Source organism: Ammodytes marinus (genome assembly GCF_949987685.1).
Source record: "Ammodytes marinus genome assembly, chromosome: 17".
Taxonomy (NCBI): domain Eukaryota; kingdom Metazoa; phylum Chordata; class Actinopteri; order Uranoscopiformes; family Ammodytidae; genus Ammodytes; species Ammodytes marinus.
The window spans coordinates 8,760,853-8,781,299 of record NC_137221.1 but is presented as its reverse complement, the minus strand read 5'-3'; the positions used below and the strand labels follow the sequence as shown (position 1 = coordinate 8,781,299).

The window sequence follows — 20,447 nt, the reverse complement described above, 5'->3', positions numbered from 1 at the left end:
ACTGCGGCCCAAAAACTTGATGTTTCAGTCTAGTAGTCTAATATATGTTAAAGAACTTTTCTTCCAGTGTTTCCTGCCTATTTGTTTTGACATCTTAGACAAATCCCTTGAACTGGCATTTAATCCAAACTAGTGTGCCCACGACGGCTTGTCTAGATTGAGTGGTTTCGAGATGCTGTCTCACACGCTGCAACTTTTATTCAAACACGGTTGACCTGATCCGTGACAAATGCCGATACGGTTGTTTGAGCACACGACTGCTTCAACATGACCTTGCACCAGATAGAATAAACAAAATCAAAAAAGTCTCTCGGTTTGTTTCAAAAGCAAAACATTAAAGCACAGCCTGTTATTTAAAAAAAATGACACAAGGAGATGCAGTTATCATCAAATATGAGTTTATTTATTTTTTTATAAATCATTCTTACAAAATTGGCATTTATCTATTTCATTTGTGACCTCTATAAAAGTCTTCTGTTAATTACAAGGTAGGAGGAAGGGGGAAAAAGGCATCAGGACAGCTGGGCTTGACAGAGTCCTTTCTGGATCAACAGATACTGTGGCACTGCTGATTGGTTAACGCGGTTGCAGCCAATCACTGATAAATAATCCCCCCCAAAAAAACAGGAAGTGGTCATACGTTGTCACCTTGGCAACAGTGTCCGAACACAGATGAAAACAGGGCGTTATCATAATGGTAATAATAATAAAGAGAATGGGAGCTGTGACTCATCCAGTGTATGAAAGGCAGGCCCCGTTTCCCTGCGTGTGGTGCCGTCGCTGCCCAAAAACAAACTGGAAATAACAAGTCTGGGACAGACAGTGCTGGGCATGTCAAGAGCTTGCATGTTGATAAAAAGGCACAAATCAAGAACAGACAAGTTTCCAGCACACTCACAAACAAACACTGCCGCCTATATAAACACCAAACTGCCTGGCACATTGTGGGTAAACATCCTTCCAATCTTGCCCGAAGCACACACAACCATTACTTGCATAATGTTCCCTCCTGATCAAAATAACAGAGGTTTCCCTTGGTGACCCTAAATCGCATTGATCACACTCTAGACCGGGGATATGGACTCTGTGATATTACCATACTGTAGGCCTGCTGCCAACTGAAAGTCATCTGACTTGAAACCAAGCTTTGGAAATGGGTCGATTTTTAAACTCAACTTTGTCGCAGCCTCTTACCCTTTACTGTAACGAGTGAGGGGAGAGAAGTTGCGGCAGAATCTGAAAATGTTTCCATCTGGTGCAGTGCAACCCAGCTGCTTATTATTTCCCATGTTTCAGTTGGCCTGATCTTTATTGGGGACTTTTGCAATTTGACTCCCACAGAGAGCCAGGATGGTGCAGAGCAAATCCAATTCTAGATCAGTGGTGTATGCAATATGTTACAGTTAAAACTCTCTCTACTTCTCGACTTTGGAAATGTTATATATATCTCTCTCTCTCTCTTGGTGGGGTGGGGAAATATGTAAGAGAAGGAGCATGATATATGTTTCCCTGGGTAAAACCACTGCAGAGTGAAACATAATACGAGCTGCGTATCGGCATCCTTGTGGATTAATGTGCACGGCTGTGTCGAAAATAAACTGAATAAATACCATTAACTCCCCTCAGCGATGCAGGATCAGTCTTTTTTAAGTTCTCGCCGCGTCGTCTCTCAAATCGTACACAGTCTTTCTTTGTTTCTTTTCAAAAAATAAATATATGCCTATGTACAGTGCTGAGAGTCGCGGGGATTTGAAATGGGTTGGTGTGGTATTTTTTTTTGTTTGTGAAATATCTGCAAAGCTAGGGGAGGTTGGGGGAGGTGGTGGTGGTGGTGGGGGGGGGGGGGACGCACTTCTCTTGAGATGATCAACAACAGTGTTTCAAATGATAAGACATAAAAAAAAAAGCTTCGATATGGATTCAAACAATATGATTCTGTGTAGATGAAATGGGGACCAGATGCAGACCAAGCAAGGATCGAGTCTTTTTTTTTTCCCAGAACCCCTTGCTGTAGAATAGACTGAGTGAACATTTGCCGCCGTGACTCCACATGAAACGGATCGGAAATCTCTTCCTGGCAAACAAAACGTCACTCCAAACTATAAAAGTCCCCAGAATGTAAATACAAACATTATATTCAAAACAAAGATGTGATGAGAGAGGAAGAAAAAAAATAAAAGAAGAAACATGACAGTGTTGCCAGGTTTGATATGAAATGCTGAAAACAGAGTATAGCTTTGTTGTGGTGTAGAGTTTGGCTAGGAAACTTTGTAGCATGAACATTGGTGATGATGCGAAAGGCATTTGCGATACATTTTACACACACTAGAACGAAATGGAGACAAATCAATGAAATGAAACCTCAAAGTGAAACAGTGATTGAATGTGGGACACTGATATTGGCGATGGTGATGACAGCTACTGATTAACACACACAGACACAAAGACAAAGACAAACACCCACGCACACACCCACAGAGACACCCATGCACACACAGACAGGCACACACACACACACACACACACACACACACTGAACAGCTTTGGCTAAGACATCATGCTGAATGCCTGCCTGACAGAAAGGCCACTAAAAGCACGCTGCTTTCATTCAAGTGTCTACAAAACAAAAATGGTTAGAGTGGGGCGCCTATTCTCTCAGTCGCATTCAGACCTAATGACAGTGTGCGACGAGCCGACCATTTGTTTGATCAATTAAGAGTTCGGGATAGAATATTATCTGAGCTTTGTTCTGATCTGGTTATCCAAATACCAAATAGGGGGTTTAAGGTGCAAAATGTCACGCAGCTGTTGTAAGTAACGGACAAAAAAACGGTCCTCCCAGCTTTGGCTAGCAGGTCATGTTTGTGGGTCACTGCTTTCACAACACAATTGTGCATAATGTTAGTGTGTTTTTGTCCCCTAGAAATAAATCACCTCTCTGGATGAAACAGGTTAACCAAAATGAAGCAACAAATTATCTTTTTTTTAAAAATTATATCTCTGCCTGACAAATGGTGGTTGAAAATCCTTTGTTAATTTAATGGCTCCCTCTGATATGTCATGGAAAAAAAAATCATGGCTAACATCAGACTGACGACTAAAATATTTCAATGCGAGAACACCTAGGCATCTTAAAAGTGATGTAGGCAACGTGATGTGCAATACACCATTTTAAAAGGCAGACCCCCATGTCTCTACTATGGCACTGATTACACTGCAAGCGCTCCTGTGAAATGACGATTGGGTCACTAAAGACCAGCTACGGTTTGAGATGTTATTCCATTTCCCCCTGTAAGGGGAGGCCGTGCAGTAAAGGAATAAATGGGTGAAAACGAGTTTGGGTTAGAATGCAACGTTCTGCTCCATTTCATCCAGAAATGTTCATTTCGGAGGGAAAATGTTCTCCGCTTGAGCTTATGGCTGGATGAGCCAACTTTTCAAGGCTCTGTGCACACGACATGAACGCACACACGCACACACACAAGCGTGAAAGTGTAGAGAGTTTGAAGGGGCAAATAAAAAGATGATGAAAGTTGGTGGAAAAAAATAAGATGAGAAAAATACAAGTGGCGCGGCGGCGTATGAGAGGAAAATGGGATATGAAACGAGATGTTTTTCTAACTTATCTGGGCGATAACAGGGGAAGCAGATAGACCATTCTAAAATCCACATCAGCACACCAAGAAGTGAGCTGAGGAGCAGACAGACGGGATGTTTTCAGACTCCAGGCTCCAGCATTTGTGTCGATAGCCAAGATTTTCAGGAAATAATGTCTGCTTTGCTATAAAAACCTTGTCAGGCCACTGTAATAACATGTCGGGACAGGCTTGTTTATCTTTTCTGCCTCGAGAACTAAAATATTAAACCGATGACGCCCTAAATTTCTAACCTCTCGGAGAGAAGAGAAGGGGTCAACAGTGATAACATAGTGCTGATTTGTACAGAAATCAAATCAACTGAATAACAAGGGGGTTTCCTGGGCTATAAAGCAGGGAGGGGGGGCTTGGTAGTGAGTCCAGTATTGCGTCCTGATGCAGAATGCAGAGAGATTTGCTATAGGGAAGGGACCAGAAGCATTTTTACGGCGGGGTGGGAGTTGCCAGGTTTTAAGAACACCTTCCCTCTTCTACCGTCCTGCCCGAGTGTGCCGAGAGAGCAGGAAAAAGTCAATGCCGTCCTTTGTTCACGTTGTACAAAAAAATATTCTATCCGAGAGTTCTCGTGGTCAGTAGTGTGCGCTGCTTGTGTTTGCACATTTTGCAAAAGACATACAGTACTGTTTGGCATGTCTGTCAGTTTGTGTACTCCTCCTCCTTAACTGTGTTTGCAGTTTTATATTTGTGTTTTTTATTGTTCATATCCAAACACCATCTGCTTGGTTCCTATTCGTCCATTTCCACGTCAGGTCCCTGGCAGCAGCAGGGGTAGCAGTGGTGGCGCTATGGTCATTGGCAATGTGCTGCAGTGTTAGACGGATTAGCCGTGCCGCTGCCTGTCCATGCGGCTGTAGTGCGGGCGCTCCTCCGTCTCTCCACTGAGTCTCTCTCTCGCTGGCCTCCCCCTGCGTGGGGTCCTGTCAGAGCCTCTCGATGTCCCTGTACTTCTTGCGGAGGATGGACACCTGGTCCTTGAAGAGCACGGGGTCCAGCCTCATCTGGGAGTGGACCAGAGGCATGGCGCCAAACCAGCTGGCGAACTTGTTCATGCAGGTCTGCCGCTGGGCAAAGTGGTCCGGGTCGGCCCAGCGAGATGCCCGCGAAGACTGGTGGTGAATGGAGAAGAAGGAAGAGGGAGGAACATGTATATTAATCACAGTGGTTCATATTTGAAAACTAAGAAGAAGAAAAAATGGAAATTCAGGTTTTTATAATTCCACATTTGTGGGTGGCTAATCTTGTATCACTTCAACTAGAAAGATTAACAAATGAAATAATTAATTACCCAAAAAAAGGATGGATAAAAAGTTGAAATATTATGCTAAAGTAGTGGATCAACAGGTGACATAATTAGCTCAAAGTAATGAGTTTGATCTACTAAAAAACAACCTTAAGATTCAGTTGAATAAAACAAATATTTACACCAAAGTTGAACTACTTCAGATCCACATAAAAAAGTAATGTAATAAACTTAAATGGAATAATATATTTGGGCTCTTCTTGTTTGAATGTGGGAGTACACAAACCAATGCTTTTGATTAAAAAAATTCTCAAAAACAAGAATGAGACTTGACAATAACAATAATCTGCATTCTTTCGTTCAACCTACTCCAGACACTGTGACAAGAGAAAAGCATTACTGAAGGACTGACTGACATTTCAAGTTCCTCAATAAATCATGAGTTGGAACATATTCTATATTTGGAAGAGGACGAGGCGAGATGACGTAGGGAATAATAAAAAAAAAAACAACAACAACAACAACACAGCTCCTTTTCTGCGCTTTTGTGTCTCAGCTGTAAGTGACTTGTCCTGTTTACCCGTGGGTCGTACCAAATCATTTTAAGCAAAATAATTCATGCCGTTCATAAAGCAGCAACGCCCCCCCCTCCTCCCTCTCTCCCCCCACACACACAATCACACACCAAAAAAGGAGAACAAAATCAAAGTGGATTATATAATATTGTATCTCTGTTTCAAGTCCAAGGTTGTAAGACGGTTACTAGTTCAATCATTCTCTGTAATGAGTTTCTCTTCAAATGCAAATCAGTTCACTCAACATGGCAGCTTGCCTGTTTTGGTGAAACATCTGTTTCTAAAAGCTCTAAGGAGTAAGTATAATTACTATTATCTCTAATTAAAAAAGAAAGAGTTTGAATGCACTGGTACCTGTCCCATCATGGTCTCCTTGTACTGTTTCTTCTGTGTGACCTTGATGGGCGGCAGCTTGGTGACAGCAGAGACCAGGAAGTTCATGAGGATGTCCTCACAGTTGGCCAGCTGGTCCACCATGCTCTTCAGACTAGTGGGCAAGTAGTTGGTGTACAGGTGATGGTAATACCTGCAGGAGATGACACAAAGTCACAAACATTTTAATGAAGTGAGACTTTTACTTGAGATAACTGAAAACTAGCTATAATCTACATCATGTTTTATTGATAATATGAGCTTTAAAGTTTCAATCAGAGCAATTGTTTCTGACTGTCCATTTTGGTTCACTCTCACAGGTCTCACAGAGTACACGACCTGCTAAGCACCAAAGAGGTGGCCAGAAACACTGTCCCCAAGTGGATACAATAAATCAATTCTAACAAGTTTTTTGTCTTTATGGGCATTCAAGAAAGTGTTTAATCTCAGAAATGCTGGCAGAGGTGTCAAGGCTCATACATCGAACACTTAAAGACACATTTTGTGTGTATTTCTGGGCAAGGGTGTAAAACTAACGGCACATGGGTTAAAAGTAAAACTAAACTAAGGTGAGAGCATTTAAATTGACAATGAAACAGACTGAGGGGTGACATTTCCATTGTTCCATTGTCTGCATGGCTTCTTTTCAAAACATTATCAAAATTGTACATCTATGACTAAAAAAAAGTCATGTTGTCCGATCCCATTTACTACGGTGTCTGCGGACAGTGCTGAATACGTTCCCAAAAACTTCAGGGGATTGTTTTTGGATTGATGCCTGACAAACGCCATACTGTGAAGGTGAATTAATCTAATCTAATATACCCCAATTTAAAAGCTTTAACGATGGCTGAAGAGTAGCGCATGTCACCTTTACGCTCCCGGGGGTTGAAAAGCCTTTGGGTGGAACTCATCAACACAATGATTTGCTCTCAAAGTTCCTGGGCGGATTGAACGGCCGACTTATTGAAAGCGATTAGGCGTTTTGGGGCTGCCGTGATTGGCTGACTTCAGTTTAATGGCCTGCTCCCATCACCGCTGAGTGAGGCTGTATTAAATCTGACAGGGTGACTGCCGTATGACTAAATGCAGGGGCTATGAAACGCGGTGTAGCAAGACACAAATTGACATTTTTTGGGATAAAACATAACCCGGTGTCAAAACAGTGTTTTCCTGAGGCTGTGCTACTACTGAACATCACACCTTACTTTCATAATCTACAGATCGTGGCATCAAAGTCTTGTATCAAAAAACCAAAAAAGGCAAGGGAACACTGGAGAGGGATTGCACAGTAGAGCAAGGCTGTGGTACAACAGAAGCAGGAACAGAAGTAAAAATGCGCATGAAAGAAAGACGGCAGATCAGAGCCAAAGAGTGAGATCCTACTCCCATTCCCACAGAAGGTAAAAGAGCTGTAGGCTACAAGGAACTGGGGCCTTTTTAAGAGATCAGAAAAAGACAACAATGGGTGTCTGTGCCGTTACCTGTGGTAGATAGCAGCCCCGGTGAGCACCATGGAGTAATCGTTGGTCCATTTGGACGTGTAGCCCCAGCGCTCCTTGTTGCTGTCCCAGAAGTGGCTGCGAGCGGGGTAGCCCACGATGCGCTCCGGAAAACTCTGCCACACGGTGAAGGCAAAGTCCACCTGAAAGGACAGAGACATAGATTATTATATTATTTTTTTTTTTAAAGAGGATTTTTTTTTTTTTGCCTTTTTATGCTTTATTAGACAGTTTGGAGAGGCAGAGGTGAAATGGGGCAGAGAGGGGAATGACATGCAGAGAATGACCACGGGCCGGATTCTAACCTGTGGTCAGCTGCTACTGAGGACTGAGCCTCAATGGGCAGGCGCTCTAACCACTACACCACCAACACCCATAGATTATGATTTATTATGACACAGGACATTTAACCACCTAAACCGAAGCCAAACCTATAAGCAATGAAAGCAGTTTCTAAATCAATTAATCCATATTCAAATCACTATTTTGATTCAGTGAATTGACTAATTTAGTTAGTAGCCCGAGGGTCGGCCACTTCTATCATCAAGGTGTAAACAGAAAAAAGTCCCGAAAGGAAAAGTAGAGCTCTGACTCTTTTTCTCTTGTTTTCAGTGCAAGAGAAAGGTAGCTGAACGACTAAAACACAGTCACAAGGAAAAACAATGGTTGGATGGTTGAATGAGTTTGTCCACATGACTCATATCAAAAGGATGTATTGCTGGGGAAAAAAATGGGCATGTTGGACCTTAAAAAAAACCCAAGGAAAATCCTCCTGAAGGACACAAAGAGTAACAAGTAAGCATTGTTATTTGTGAAGGGTCTTTTGAATAAAAAAAGGGCAGATAAATGTGGAGACTGTTACACGGAAATCTGTGACAGCATTTTCTTCTTTTTTTTTAACTCACCCTAACATCGATTTTTCCCCAGGCTTTAAATTTATTGTTTTGCGTTCACGATCCAACTGTTTTCATGGGAGACACATGGGTCCATTTCTCTTTTTTTTCTTCTTTTGTCTAAGGGGTCTGGATTTTCCCTTCAATACCAGCTCTTGCCTTACCATCTTGATCCTTTTGCACAAACAGCATTTATGAGATCTAATTCTGCACTCCTTCAAAGCAGCATCTGGCTTCCCATGGTGCCGCGCCAAAACGTGTCCCCGGGAAAAAACAGAAACAGTCCCTGACAGCATGTGGAACAAAAAAAAAATGCCCCTAGAACAGAACAGTGCTGCTCTCATATTTAATATAGAGGGGATTTTGGGAGGTGCAGTGCCATTACAGGTGCCAAAACATGAGGTAGAGGATGGAAAGAACAGGATAGAGAGAAATAAATGCAAACAAGATGAGGGGAAAAAGTAAAGCACTTGGACTAAAACTTGAGAGGAGTTTGGAGGATTTAAGAACTGAATTGCAGAGTGATAACTTGGTAACGCCAGGGGGCCATCGGAAAGAGAGACAAAACTTCGAGAGATATTTTAATCAGAGAGTTGCATTTGGGAGTTTTTAAACTTAGTTTTTTTCTCAAGAGGAGCAGACTATTGAGAAAAAGAAGAGGGAGAAAGAAAGAGAGAGAGAGATAACACTTTTTTTATTCTACTCTTTTTCATTCATACCTCCGTGGTGGACAACACTGTGTCTTCGTCCAGGCTTAGGACAGCATCGGTCACTATGGTCTCGTAGGGCAAGAAGCGACTGCTCATCACCTGCACAGGGAAACACAGAGAACAAAGGGGTTAATAAAAAACACGCATCATTAGAACGAGATCAGTTGGATTCCCCTCCACAAAAACGGCATTCATTTGTGATTATTTGCTTGCCTGGAACACAATTTGACGGCTGAACGAGCAAATGTAGATGTGAAAGCTGCGTGGAAAAAAGGGGGTAAAAAAAAGAGAAAACCTTTTAAGTCAGAGGATGGGTATCTTGTACACGTTGTCCCCTTTTTTTCATTAAACTGCATCATTTTGCAAATAACATTGTGAATGTGTTTTCACAAAACGGCTCGGTGTTATCTGAAACCATGACCAGTTGTTTTGACGGTTTTGTTCCAAACATCGGATATTACGTTAAATAAAAAAGACATCTGGGAATGGTTTCATTCTTGAAGATAAAAAGACAAACATATTCCATTTTTTATGTTGACTCAAGTTGCTCACGAAAAATATTTAGATGAAAAAAAAGAAGTGAAAGAGAAGTGAATCTCTCTTTGGCCACCTGTGGGCAGCAGAAACAAGTTGTAAAAACAGTTGCCTATGTGCAACATCATCCAATATTCTATCTCTTTTAGCTCTGTCTTTGGTCTCCACCATCTCCATATGGTAATATCTCTCTATTTAACTGTTGAATTCTATGCTATGTCAGTCTCCAACTTTGTCTGTTTTCTTTCCCCTTTTTCTTTCAGTGGCCATAACAAATCTAAAAAACGAGCCGAAAGGCAATTAAAATGCCATGTAGAACTGAGATTAACTACAGAGTCTGATGGTAATCCCTCATGTGGGTTCATCAATAATAACATAGGCCTTTCACATACAAGAAGTCATGCGATCAATTGTTCATATAAAATATTGATTATGGCTGTTTTATGGATGAGCCAAGCCGACCTGACTTGTCGGCCAAAAGCTCCTGACTTTGAAATCTATAGCATCGACTTGAGATACATTTTAGAATGAAAAAATAGGCCTTTTTCGCTTCCAATATCCAGCGCATACATTTTTAATGATTCCATACAAATTCATGAAGGGATCCAGAAGGGGAACGACAAAGCCACGACATTAACAAACTGCAGCGCACAGAGAAGAAGAGAAAAGCCAATATCCTTACGCTTTACTGCATGCTGCGCCCCATTGTTTTCAACAGTGATAGAGTGCTGATACAAGTTTCCATTACTGCTGCAGGGTCGTCTTTCTCTTCTAAATCAATAGCGACACATAAACGCTGGCAGACACACACACACACACACACACACACACACACACACACACACACACACACACACACACACACACACAGCGTGAGTCATGTGCCCCGCATATGGCACAAATTTACCTCTCCTCTCCACTTTGGAGAACTGAATGTGTGTGTATATTTTTAAAACGGCAAATGAAAGCAAACTGTGTAACAAACGATGGGGTCCTTGAATATCTATACTGGAAGCAGAGTGAGTGATGGCGGCCGGCCGCAAACATCAACATCTCGAGGATATTTAGACGGGGATAGCCTTTGGTCTGTTGCTGTGATGAAAAGCTCTCGGATGAGGGAAAGAAGCATTTTCTCGTCGAGGGTTGCGAGTGTGCGCTTTTGTAAACTGGATGTGTGTGCTGCTCTCTCTGTCTCAATCAACCTCCCACGCAAAACCCACAAACAGCTCACCGATGCATCGCTTTTAATGGCGGACACACAAAGACACCAACAGCCTTGAAAGCGCGGTGATTCAGTTACTCAGTTATTCAGCGTGCAGCCCCCGAAGGTCAGGCCTTTAAATAAGAACACCTTTTTTATAATAAAACACCATCTGCAGTGAAAAAGCCATTACATTAAGAACAGTCAGTGTTGGCCCCCTTCTCTCCATAAACACCTGGCATTGTCTCTGCCTTGCTGCGCTCCAGCGGAGTGACCTCACTCTCAACAGGTCTTCATCACTCCTACAGCTGAGGGCCAAGCAACCGACACAGAGAGAAAATGCAAAGGATACACTGCTCCTTTGTCAAGCTGTGCAGAGCCCATTATCCTCTCTAGTGCTGCGACTAATGACCGCTTTTATTATAAATCAACCATGCACACAATGTCATGAAATACTGAGAATTGCCAGACACAATTTCCCAATGACCCGGGCGATGTCTCCGAATCATAGCTTTTCATATTACTGTTACATCGAATCAAAAGGGGAAGTCAAGAGGAGTCGAGTCACAAACATGAGACAAGAACAGCATTAATAACTGATCAAAGCATCTTAAGAATGTATTGGCGGCATGATTGTCTTAAGTGTGATAGATATGGTTGCGGCAGACTATGGCTATAGATCAAACATGTATTTTTTTGCAATTATGAATCGATTACGTATTAAAAAAATGTCCCTGAAACTCTGTAGGCTGTTTAAAAACAACGCTGCCTGCACCAATGTGGATTGAAAAAGAAGGGAAATAAAAATGTCTGGAGTTCGATTCATTGTTTCAGCACTTAATCTGTTCTAATCCATGGATAAAGGAAATGTATAGTTATTGGATTTACTTAGTGATGTAGTGATGTCCAAAACTGTCCATAGGCAATGTAATAAGTTAAACAAAGCTTTTACAAGAGAAATAATGACAAATAAAGACTAATCAAGAAAAAAAGGCAGTACAAGCAAATATCTACCTCAGTCAACAACATATGATCTTAATACTGTTTTAAATTCAAGACTGCTTTCACATGTCCTGTAGCACTGTTTGTTCATCAGAAAATAAAGTCAAATACATGAAATTCCAGAGCTTCATTTTTATATTTACACATCACCATTTCCTTCCACTGCCGCCTCACACAGCTGAGCCTCGACAGCGCTGTGGGCGCCAGGTGTCAGCGGTCAAGTGCCGTCTACTCCCCGTCTCTCAGAAAAACCCTCCAGACGCAACAACAGCAGCGCTCGAAAGTTTGAGGCGTGTGAGTGACAGTTGTATTTACAGACGGAGAGAAAGAGAGAGAGAGTGAAAATGAGAGTTGAGAGGAAAAGAGGAGAGCAACACCTTCCCTCTCATTTCTAGTGTCATTGCTGGCGTTATTTCCTGCGGGCAAGTGGAGGGAAAGAAAACAATCCCGTCTGCTTGTTTTTTCCCCACTTTTTAGTTTTCAGCAGAACGTGCCAGAGACAACTGCTGCTGGTTTCAGCGATAGTAAGGTCCATAAGCCACCAAATGTTTAATTTTTCTGGCGATACCTGGAATATTCTTCATAATAACTCTCAAACTAATAAATATCATACACATTCACCAAGTGAAGATGATGAAAGTAAAATGCATCTTTCGCTAGAAATATTATCGTAAACACATATGATAGCGAACCTATCCTAAAATGTATAATTTGGGGAATAAATGGTGTGTTTTTAGTTTTCACAGAGAGAAACTTGAAAGTCACGTGACATGTATGTATGCTGTCCATTAGAAATAAATAGGGGCGGGTAGAAAAACGTAAATACCTCACAATTTCAAGGCAGTTTTTGTTAAAATACTACATTTTGCCCTGTGGTAGCTATTTGTACATATTTCACTCGGAGACTGGGTTGGTTACACAGAGTTGCAAATGGAACACTAAAACAAGTGGGTGACAGTGAGAAAAATAGCGAAAAAGAGAGAGCAAGAAAGAGATTGGGTAAAACAAATAGACAAAGGGAGAAAGCAGAGGATGAGAGGCTGGTGTTTCCAAGCCCCCAGATGGTTTGTAATGTTAGAAGTGCGACACATTAGCCCAGGGCGTCCTGATGCTCTCCAGGAATGTGAGCTGTTACAGCAGGAATCTGCCTCCAGCACTTCACCTCTCCTGTGAAGGACAGCAGCACAGGAAAGAGAGAGAGACTGCCAGAGTGTGGAAACCATATTAAGCACTGCTGGGATTCTCACACAGCTTAAATCTACAGCCATAAACCAGCTTTCTTTGGCCAATGTGCCATAGAAACAGGGAGGATGACAGAGGGAAAAGTGTTAAAAGAGGAAAATGGATGTAATTTTACAAATCCCAATGAAAATACTAAATCTAACAATGCTACCACGTCTGTGTCCCCGAACCCCAACCATACAAAAAAAATCCCTAAAAATAGGTCATAACTAAATAATTTCTTAAAACAGCTGGGAACTAGTTTTCGAGCAAACTTTCACTTGTCTTTTTTACAAACCTTTGGGGAACTTTTCATTCATTAAATATGAAAAAAAACATTGTTCAGTTTCTTTGTAGTCTGACTCTTTCTTTTCAGCCTCAATATATTCAAATATTATTCAAATAATTTGAAAAATGAATTCACTATGGGGTTTACTTTTTAATTTATTCCTTTATTTATTTTATTCTTGGCAGTGCAGAGACTTTGAGTCAGAATTTAAGCCTTCATGTTTGGACATTTGATTATTTTAATTTACAGAACATTTTATTAACTGTCGACTGTATAAATAATATATGAGACATCTAGATCACTTTCAAAATTAGAGGGAGGGGGCTTGTATTAGTGAAATTTGGACTCATGATGACCTCTGCCTTTGTATTCCAATGAGAGTATGCAACAAAAAGGAAAAGCAGGAGAAAAGAGAGAGAGAGTATATAAGCAAGAGAATGACAGGAAAAAAGGCAAAAGGGATGAACATTTCTCTCTCTGCCTCTGTGGGGTGGAAGGAACACAGCTTGGCTCGCCACGGTAAACACAGAACCCCGCCACAACCACAACAAACCACAGGCTGCCTGGCACACACAAACACACAGACACACACACACAGATACAGACACACACACACACACAGACACGCACGACTGCAGAATGTGTGTGTCCGTCACTATTCGCGGACGGACACACAGCGACACACTCAGCCCCGCTGTGACTGACAGCTTGGGAGAAACCACTCAGAGCCACGGAGAGAGAGAGGTAAACCATAAAGCCAGCCTATACCGCCCGGGTGACTGACACTGATGTGAACACCACTTCCTGTGATTGACAGGTGGAGTTTAGTCCTCAACGAGTGGAGGAGAGCATGTCTGATGGAATACAGATGAGCAACCAGATCCTGTTACCTTTACTTTCTAAAAAAAAACACAAACTTAACCGTGAGCTCATAAAATGAGGTAAAAAAAAAAGAGAACAAGGTCAGTTTAGTGCTATGGGGCCAGATATCATCTTGTGTGTCCATGTCTGACCTTTGACTGAGACAAGCAAAGGTCACGGGGAGGACAAGAAAAACATGGCGACCCCCCTCTTCAACAGAAGCTGCAGCGTTAAAAAGCCTGATGAGGTTGTCATAATAAATGCCACTGAGGCATGCTCATGGCTCAGGGCTGTGGATTACGACTTAAAAAAAAAAGTCAAGAAAAAATGCGTGTGTCGAGACAGAAGGGGGAGAGAAAACTAGAAAGTTCTTATATTATGTTATCCTGTTTTGACTGTTATTATCAAAACATAGATTTTAAATATAGATTTAGTAATTATGAGGTTTTTAAATGGCAGCATTGATGTGAGGATCACCAGTCACTAAACAGATTAAAACCAATTAAATCAATGTTGTCGCTTGTTTTCTCCGCATGCTTTCAGTCACCCAACAATCAGCTGTTACCTATTTCTCCCCCGAGATTTTCTCACTTTCTTAAGTTAATGCGACATTTACTTGTGATTCAAGAAAAAAAAATAGCAATAAATACTTTAAAAAACAACTGTTTAGTGACTGGTGATCCTCACATCAAAAAAAACTATGAACTTTATTTGCCTCCTTATCTTCCCTCACAACATGCATTAGCCTCTCACATCCCCGATGTATATTATTCCCATTACTGAGCTTTAATTAAAACCACACAAGCCGTCCTTTAATGGAATCAGTGCAAGCACCAATCGAAACCCATTATCTCCTCAGAAGAAACTCTTACGCTGGGTAAAAATGTGCAGAGATAGGCTACTATAGCAGTTATACAGTTTGACAACATGCATGATATCAATTAGAAATGGTGGCGATTGCACCTCCCAGATACAGTAACTGAGAGGAGTGAGTGAGTGAGAGAGTGAGTGTGAAATCCTCCTCACCTTATTCTCTCCTTCAATGACAATGACGGGCACCGAGGTGGCAGGCCAGCGGTGCTTGGCAGGCAGCGGCTTGTCACAGTTCCACAGGACAATGATCTAAAAGAAAAAAACAAGGAAGATCTTATTATCTGCACCAAATAACACTAATATCAGAATTCAACCAATAGCAGCACACTTTCCCAGCTTGTTGCTAAAACATTGACACTGATGTGACCTTATACCGGCCCGATTGAATGTTAAAGAGCCAGAAGTGCAGCTGAAGTGATAACACATTTCCAATTATGGTTCCACGATTCGGTCTGTAGTAACCAATCACGTCACATTGTCAGGTTTCATTCCCGGCTACAACATACATGTGGCCGAACGCATTTAACAGACAACCCATATGATGTCCGCCTCAAATCAGATGATGTTTCTTCATGAGGGAATGACACATGAAGGTCCCTATTTCACTGTCCTTCGACGGCAGACCTCATTAATATTTGATGAGGAACACACACATTTACACACACATGACATGGCTCCTGTCTAGCTTTACACACGCATACACAACTGCAAAGACATGACTCCTGTTCAACCCAACACACATTTACACACACATTGCATTCTCATGTCCTAAGCCTGATCTCCAGGTGCATCAATTTGATGTAGAACTATTTTGAGATAGAATATGTTTCTACGCTAAACCCCTCCTCCAAATGACATTTGTCCAATCATAGCTTAGCAACTTTAAACCCAACTGTTTTGTCAAGATAAAGATCCGTAAACATGTTGAAGCGGTAGCCTACTTGGTATTTTTTTTTTTTTTGTATAATTCTTTTTATTTTGCTTTTTTTTTGTAACAATAATCAAACAAACAAACAACAACACCAGACAATACATACAAACTAAGAAAAGACAGAAAAAAAATTAAAAAAGGACAAATGTGTATGTTGTTCATTATTGCATACACACACACCCACACCCACCACACACACACACACACACACACACACACACACACACACACACACACACACACACACACACACACACACACACACACACACACACACACACACACACACACACACACACACACACACACACACACACACACACACACACACACACACACACACACACACACACACACAACATTTAAAGACACACAAAAAGAAAAATCCATGTCCTGTGATCTCCACCGTAGTTCCCCCCTCCCTTCTCAGCAATGCTACAAGCTTTATTTCTCATAGTGCCTCATAGATGTGTTTCCATACTTCATTAAATTGATTTGTTTTGTTGTTGTCTTCGGATAATGTCTTTTCTATGGTCAGATAATATTTCATAAGTTCTTTCCAGTTCTTTAATGTAGGAGCCTCTGCATCTTTCCAGTATTTTAAAATTAGTTTCTTGTAAACAAGGGAAGAAAACATAATTAGCCATCCCGTAGGGTACCTTACACCCTCAGGGTTCTGAAAAATGCACAGCTGAGCTGAGAACTGCATTTTTGTTTTACAAATGGTTGATATCCATTCTTGGATTTCATTCCATCCTTTGTTCACTTTCATACAATGCCAAAAGGCGTGTATGAGGGAGTCTTGAGAGCCACACTTCACACACTGGTCAGAGGAGTCAGCATAAAACTTATGTAAGCCTACTTGGTATTTAAAGAGTTTGTTGCTGCATTAAAAGAGGCAATTGTAGTTAGCAGTTAGAGTATAGTTAATACTATTATGTTACAGTATAGCTTATGTTATGCTAGGTTAAACAAACCTTCTCATACATTTGAGGTTAATTAATTATTGCATAAATTATATAATTAAAAAAAATAAAATCAACCAACGTTAATGCATGTTGTTTATCCCTACAAATTGTGGAATTAAGACCTAATTACTGAGACCTAGTCATGGAGGCCCCAGTGGTCCGTTAACATCTGAGCCCTTTGGAAATGTCCTTGAATGAGTCAGTAAATGAATCCATCCGTGTCTCACTGTCTGAGCGGTGGCTGACACTGTGCTCAGACGTCCCCGACGGAGACATACCAAAAGAATTTCCCTGCAGGGATCAATAAAAGTTTCAAATCATCCTGACATTGACTACGTCACAGGCAGCAGCGGTTCACTTCCCCCGGGGAGGACTCTGCTCCCTGACTGGACCTGCCAAATTATGAGCTGGGAGCCATTTGGATGTCTGTGTTAAGGTGTTGCTTTCGTGACTGCAGCAGCTGTGAGTGTGTGTGTTGGTGTAAGCGGAGGGGGGAATAAAAAATAAAAAAAAGATGACACACATCTGTTGATGAATGGCAAAATTATCTCATCATTACAAGCCAATACAGATAACAGAAAAAGCAAACAAAACAAGCATCAGTCATGATGGGCTGAATCTGGGCGAGAAAGTGTTTTTGTCATCGTGAGATAACAACAGGTATAACGTCTCTGCGCACGCACGCACAGTCGTGCACACACACACACACACACACACACACACACACACACACACACACACACACACACACACACACACACACACACACACACACACACACACACACACACACACACACACACACACACACACACACACACACACACACACACACACACACACACACACACACACACACACACACACACACACACACACACACACACACACACACACAGCGCTGAGAAAAGCGTTAATCCATTCTAACAGTGATCTATTCCTGTTAGATTAGAAACACAGATGGCGTCTCCGTCAGCTCACCAGCCCTCTCAGGGTGCTGATGGTAGCATTGTGTACGTATGCCTGTGTGATTGTGTGTGTGTGTGTGTGTGTGTGTGTGTGCGTGTGTGTGTGCGTGTGTGTGTGTGTATAACAATAAGACAGGAGTAAAAATGGTGTTGACGTATCTGCAGCACGGGTGGAAGAAACGCCTCGTGCACACACATTGGCACACGAGAGCACACATAACGCACAGCGGGAGGCCAGTGTGTCAAAAAGCAGGAAGCTTTTCTCGTGTCCAATTTAGCCTCCTCCACCCTCCGCGTTCTTTCATTCTCTGACTTCCATTCATTTATTTATATCCCTTTCCTTATCCGCTCGTAGCCAAGCAGCAGCAACAACCCCCCTCTCCACTTTTACTGCATGCTGAGAGTGGAAGAAATAACACAAAAGCACCCCTATAAAAACCTCAAAAGAAAGGCAGAGTTTTCTCCTTCAAGCTGGTATTAAAGAGAGAGTGAGTGTTCCTGAGAATAGCGGGCTGTAAGTGCTTCGTTAACAGGAAGTGCGGTTTTGAAGAACACAGAGGCAGGGCTATGGTATCGAACCTCCGAACGTTTTTTTTGGTACCGTTGTATAAATTGTTGTATAATGAATCCGGAGGAGCTTTTTCAAGTGTGAGAAAATAAATGACGTCATAGTGATGTCATCAGGATTATCTCGGCTTGGGTGTAAACATTTGCATAATGTAAGATTTTGAATCCAGTATCCATTAATGTTAGAGTTATAGTTTTGTATTCAATAGATTAATATTTATCCAAGTAAACTGCATCGGACAACCCATGTATTGTTTTATTATCAGGACAGGAACCAAGGTATCGTTTCTGCACTAGTATCAAAATATTTAAAAATCCCACCCAGCCCCACACACTACAGGGATATGAAGAGTCAACATGTTAAGCGCTCACATGAACTGTATGTCCACAGATACACAAATGGACAACCACAGGCACCAAATGTACATACGTAGGTATGTGATACTCACACTTGTGTGCGAGAATCCCGCCCACGTAAACACACATTCACATTCTATATTCCGCTGCCTCATAGCAAACGTAACACACAATCAAGCACATTCAAGCCAGGCACTCGCGCGAAAAAAACACATCCCTCCTACACAAAATACAAAGTTGCTTACTCATATACTCCGCTGGCCAAACAAACAAACAAAGGAACACACCCATCCTCTCACCCCTCCACCCCCCCCCCCCCCCCCCCCCACACACACACACACTAACAAAATGCAGCCATTGGGGAACAAATTCCATTTCATTTCCCCATGCTGGTAAGGAGCAAGTAGGGGAATCAATACATGCCGTCTCCAGCTGTGCTGAAGGGGGTTTCGCTGCCATGGAGACAGATGTAGCAGCTCTACAAACTGCAGCTCTAATTCAATACACCGCAGTTAACACACACACACACACACACACACACACACACACACACACACACACACACACACACACACACACACACACACACACACACAAACAAGGCCAAGGATGGAGGATGAGCGGTATAGTTGCTCCGGTTAGTAAATGCAACAGCAAAACATAATGTGCTGCAATTTGGGGAGTCGCAAGGTGGAGATCAGTGGAAAGACACAAAGACACACACACACACACACACACACACACACACACACACACACACACACACACACACACACACACACACACACACACACACACACACACACACACACACACACACACACACACACACACACACACACACACACACACACACACACACACACACACACACACACACAGATGAAAAGATAATTCATTTACCTGTGCACAGTACTGGGACTTGGCCACAGCTACCAGCAGCTTGAGTATGGGCTGGGACTGGGACACCAGAGGGGAGACGGCATGGATGACCGCTGTGAACTTGGGGTACGGTTTAATACCTGAAACACAAGAGAGAAAACAACAGTCACTCAACAATGCGGTTCAGCAAATTCAAAAAAAAAAAAAACCCTGTCTGGAACATGAAAAGCCAACTGTCAGCCATCAAAGTAAATTTGGACTCTTTGAAGAAAATACTGCCGTAAGAGAACTGAGAACTTCATAGCTTTTTTCCAGTGAAAGATGTTCCTTGAAACCGGTCTGTTAGAAAGTTCAGTAATATGAGAGATTTTAATTATCAGGCATGTACGTTTCCGATCCGGTTTTAAAATATTCAGAAGCTTTAATGTGTTTTCGCAAAAGAAATACCAAATCTCTCGGTCACTGAATATTTCATTTTGGAAACTCTTCTGCTGTATCTGGAACCCCGATGAACAGACTGAGTGCTGATCTGACTTTAAATTCACTCCTGACTTGGCGTTGGAATAGAGTAACCCAGGCTGAAAAAAAAGGAAATAATCATTTTTGAGCGAGACAGATCTTAGAGGTTGTTCAACTTTTTCCTAATTTAAATCTTATCTCACCCAAACCAACAAAGCACGGCGCGAGAGGAGATAAATAGATAGATAGAGCAGTCTCCCTTTTTCGCAGCTGAGTAACTTCTATAATGAGGAAATATACGTACTGGGCCTTTATAAAACTTGGGAAACTATCCCTGTGATTTGTAATGAAAAAGTTAAAGAGTGTGCAGAGTTTTTCTAAAGCAC

At 41.9% G+C, this 20,447-nt stretch overlaps 1 protein-coding gene across 1 annotated transcript in view; it reads right to left on the bottom strand.

Annotated features, from left to right (window-relative positions):
* Positions 1–394: 394 nt before the first annotated feature.
* ext1b (exostosin glycosyltransferase 1b) overlaps positions 395–20,447 on the bottom strand; it is a 104,820-nt gene continuing 84,767 nt past the window's right edge. The window contains exons 6-11 of the mRNA XM_080045599.1: positions 19,624–19,742; positions 15,083–15,178; positions 8,958–9,047; positions 7,328–7,488; positions 5,826–5,997; positions 395–4,762 (exon numbers count right to left, since the gene is read on the bottom strand). Coding sequence (XP_079901725.1) covers positions 4,577–4,762; positions 5,826–5,997; positions 7,328–7,488; positions 8,958–9,047; positions 15,083–15,178; positions 19,624–19,742 — 824 coding nt within the window. The 3' untranslated portion in view covers positions 395–4,576. The remainder of the gene's footprint in view (positions 4,763–5,825; positions 5,998–7,327; positions 7,489–8,957; positions 9,048–15,082; positions 15,179–19,623; positions 19,743–20,447) is intronic.